Below are 4,206 nucleotides of genomic sequence, written 5' to 3'. Positions count from 1 at the left end.
TGTGTTCTTTGGGATTTTCTCTATATAGGATCATGTCAGCTCTAGAAGCTCTCAAGTGGATTCTTTAGGGTTTTCTATATATAGGATCATGTCATCTGCAAACAGAGATAATTTTTGAATTCTTTTTTTGTTTTATTGTACTTTACATGAAGGTTTACAGAGCAAACTAGCTTCTCCTTAAACAAGTAGTGCACATATTATTTTGTGACATTGGTTACCAACCCAACGATAAGTCAACACTCTCCATTCTTGACGTTGGGTTCCCAGTCACCAGCTGTTCTGTCTACTCCTGTCTTCTAGTCCTTGCCCCTAGGCTGGTGTGCCCCTTTAGTCTCATTTTGTATTATGGGCCTGTCTAATCTTTGGCTGAAGGGTGAACCTCCAGAGTGACTTCATTATTGTGCTAAAAGGGTATCCAGGGGCCTTTCTCTTGGGGTTTCTTCAGTCTCTGTCAGGCCAGTAAGTCTGGACTTTTTTTGTGTGAGTTAGAATTTTATTCTACATTATTCTCCAGCTCTGCCAGAACCCTCTACTGTGATCCCTCTCAGGGCAGCCAGTGACGGTAGCCAGGCACCATCTAGTTGTGCTGGACTCAAGTCTGGTGGAGGCTGTGGTAGTTGTGGTCCATTTGTCCTCTGGACTAACTTTCCCTAGAGATAAATTTTTAATTACATTTTAAGGGTTAGGTTGAGTTATATTCCAGGTTACCTAAGGGACCACGGGCAAAAGAAGTGGCATGCATGTGTATGTAATTAGAATGTAGAAGATAGTATAGCAGTAGAGAAAGAATTGGGATCCTGTAGAATTTTAGCTTAGAGGCCATCCTGAAAATACAGACTTGCCACTAAGATAACAATATAAGGTAGCATAACATAGATATTAAATCTTACATTGTTGTATGGTTGCATCTGTTGCAGGACAAAGTGCTCAAGTAAGTCAAGTCTATATAAGGAAGGAAAAATACTTACCCAAAGTTTTTGTTCCTCTGATATTAGGCCTTCGCTGCTTAATCCTGCTGTTTTTTTTCTTTTTTTTACATGCACGGTTAGTGTTTTATTTTTTGAGGAATGGTTTAAAAACAACACTAAGTCAGGCTGAGGGAAACCCTGGTGGTGTAGTGGTTAAGTGCTACAGCTGCTACCAAAGGGTCGCCAGTTCAAATCCACTAGGCGCTCCTTGGAAACTCTATGGGGCAGTTCTACTCTGTCCTATAGGTTTGCTACGAGTTGGAATAGACTCGACGGCACTGGGTTTGGTTTTTTGGTTTCGCAAGTCAGGCTGAAAGATAAAGTATAAAATAGACAGTTTTATCAGGATAAGTTATAATATATGTAATGATTGTTCGTTCCACAAAACCTTGATCTTAGAGCTTACAATATACCTAGTTGACAGTAGCACCCATGTTTTCCAAATAGGCAGTCATCAGTTTTCTTTTGTCTGCATAGACTTCTCATTAGCTGCCTTCTGCTTTTGTTGTATGACCCCAGAATCCCTCTGCTTTCTCTGAGAGGTAGGCAAGTTACCTTCCTTTCTTTTTTCTTTGTTAATCTCCTGAGTTTTCTTCATGTTTTTCTGGCGAGCAAGTTCTCTTTGACTTCCACGTGCCATGCCGACCACCAGACAGCACCCGGAAGACAGCGACTCAGAAAAGCACTGGTTCCCTCGCACACACTGTCAGGGTCACCATCTGTCTATCTGGAAGGCTGAGCCCTTGCTGGCCCTTCATTGGGCAATCTCTCTGTGCCATTCTTAATCCTACTTTTCAGATCTGTTTTCCCTGATCTCTTACATCATGCAATTTATAATTTTTAAGGATTCTCCTAAGGATTTCAGTTATTTCTTCAATTAGATGGGAATTCCTTGAAGTCAAGCATAACGTTTTATTTCTTGGTGTGCTGCACACTATTTTTTTTTTACTTATTGTGATTTAGGTGAAAGTTTACAGAGCAAATTAGTTTCTCATTAAACAGTTAATACACAAATTGTTTTGTGACATTGTTACTAACCCTGTGACATGTCAACATTCTCCCCTTCTGCACCCCAGTTTCACTGTTTCCATTTCCCATAAGAACTCCTATTAATCTGGCAGCTTCTAAATTAAAATATTTCCATCCTGATAAATAATAAGTGAAAAAGTCTTAGATTGATCAAAATGTGAATAAGTAATTAACAAAAATTTCCTGTTCCTTCCTGCCTTCTTGTCTTTGCTTTTGGGCTGGTATGCCTATTAGTCTGCATACATGATTGAACAATGAAGCATGTCCCTCATGTGTGTAATTGTTGGCCCTATAGATCTGTCTAATCTTTGGCTGAAGGGTGAACCTCAAGAGTGACTTCAGTACTGAGATAAAATGGTGTCCGGAGGCCATGCTCTCGGGGTTTCTCCAGTCTCTGTCAGACTAGCAAGGCTGGTCTTTATTTATTTATTTGTTTTTTCGTGAATTTGAATTTTGTTCTTCATTTTTCTCCTGCTCTGTCCGGAGCCCTCTATTGTGATCCCTGTCAAAGCAGTCGGTGGAGGTAACTGGGTACCATCTAATTGTTCTGGGCTCGGTCTGATGGAAGTTGTGGTAGTTGTAGTCCTTCAGTCTTTTGGACTAATCTTTCCCATTTTCTTTATAGACTATGTTATGTCAACTGAGCTAGATGTTCCTCGAGACCATGGTCCCCAGCCCTCAGCCCAGTAGCTCGGTCTACCAGGGTGTTTGGATGTCTCTGTGAAGGTTTCATGACTTTGCCCTTGTTGAGTTGCTCTGACTTCCCTAGTGTTGTATACTGTCTTACCCTTCACCAAAGTTACCACTTATCTACTGTCTAGTTAGTGTTTTTCCCTCCCATTCCCGTAACCATCAAAGATTGTCTCGAGTATAGTTGTTATTAAGTTAATTTTTGTTAATTACTTATTCACATTTTGATCAATCTAAGACTTTTTCACTTATTATTTATCAGGATGGAAATATTTTAATTTAGAAGCTGCCAGATTAATAGGAGTTCTTATGGGAAATGAAAGCAGAAATTCTTAATATAGGAATATGATTGTCCTCCTTATCAAACTTCTCTCTTAACTTCTGTTTTTGCTGGAACCTATTTGGCATATTAATAGTTCGTTGGTGTGTATATATAAGTGGATAACTTGATGTATTGTATTTGGTTCTACAGCACTAAACAAAACAAATGAAACCATTGCAAATTGGAAAAGGGCACTATTATTCAATTTTAGTCACAGAACACCTTGGAATATTTAAAGAATCATTACTATAAATCATCCAAATATCTCATAAATTTAATGGTTCAGCATTCAAACTTTATTCCCTATATGGTGATTTTGCAAATACCCACTATTTATTATTCACTAGAATTATGCAACATTTGTTAACTTTCTAAAAGTAATTTATAATTATTTTAATTAAAAAGTACAGAAAAACACAAAGAAGAAAATATAAATCCCTCATAGTTCAATCACCCAGAAATAACTTTTATTACCATTATGAACTATCTATCCAGTCTTTTTTTTTTTTAATTTTTTTCCAGTTTATATTTAATTTTAAAACAGAAAACACGAAAAATTTGAACAGGCATTTCACAGAAGATTATGTCTAAATAGCCAATAAATCCACCAGAAGTAAAAAAAAAAATGCAAATGAAAATCACAAGAATATACTGCTACATAACCATAGGATAAAACAGAGAAGATTGACAATACAGAGTATTGTTCATGACGTGGAACAATGGAAACTGTCACATGGCTGATGAGAGTGTCAATTGGTACAAGCTATTTGGAAAAGTGATTATTATCTGCTGAAAGTGAAAATCCACATATTACTTCACCTAGCTATTCCACTCCCTGAGTAGGGCAAACAGTTAACTCATTTGGTTGCTAACCAAAAGGTTGGCGGTTTGAGCCCACCCAGAGGTGCCTCAGAAGACAGGTCTGGTGATCTACTTCTGAAAAATCAGACGTTGAAAACCCTAAGAAGAGCACAGTTCTACTCTGACACACATGGGGTAACCATGAGTCAGAATTGACTCAGAGGCAACTGGTTTTGGTTATTCTACTCCCAAATATGTACCCTACTGAGATGTATGCTCCTGGGTAGTAAAAGACATATATATAGAAGAATGTTCATAGCAGCATTGTTGACAACAGGCCCAAACTCTGAAAACAACCCAAATGTCCTTCCAGAGCAGAATGAATAAATAAATTGT

The 4,206-nt window shown here is 38.0% G+C and overlaps 1 protein-coding gene across 1 annotated transcript; it reads right to left on the bottom strand.

The window, feature by feature from the left end:
- Window positions 1-1,422: 1,422 nt before the first annotated feature.
- Window positions 1,423-1,773, bottom strand: LOC100668543 (small EDRK-rich factor 1-like). The gene has a single exon (XM_064271937.1). It carries the CDS (start codon window positions 1,606-1,608, stop codon window positions 1,423-1,425), a length of 186 nt encoding a protein of 61 aa, XP_064128007.1. The 5' UTR covers window positions 1,609-1,773.
- Between the last annotated feature and the right edge of the window lie 2,433 nt (window positions 1,774-4,206).

This window comes from Loxodonta africana, chromosome 19 (assembly GCF_030014295.1).
Source record: "Loxodonta africana isolate mLoxAfr1 chromosome 19, mLoxAfr1.hap2, whole genome shotgun sequence".
Lineage (NCBI taxonomy): Eukaryota > Metazoa > Chordata > Mammalia > Proboscidea > Elephantidae > Loxodonta > Loxodonta africana.
This window is presented reverse-complemented; position numbering and strand designations above follow the sequence as displayed.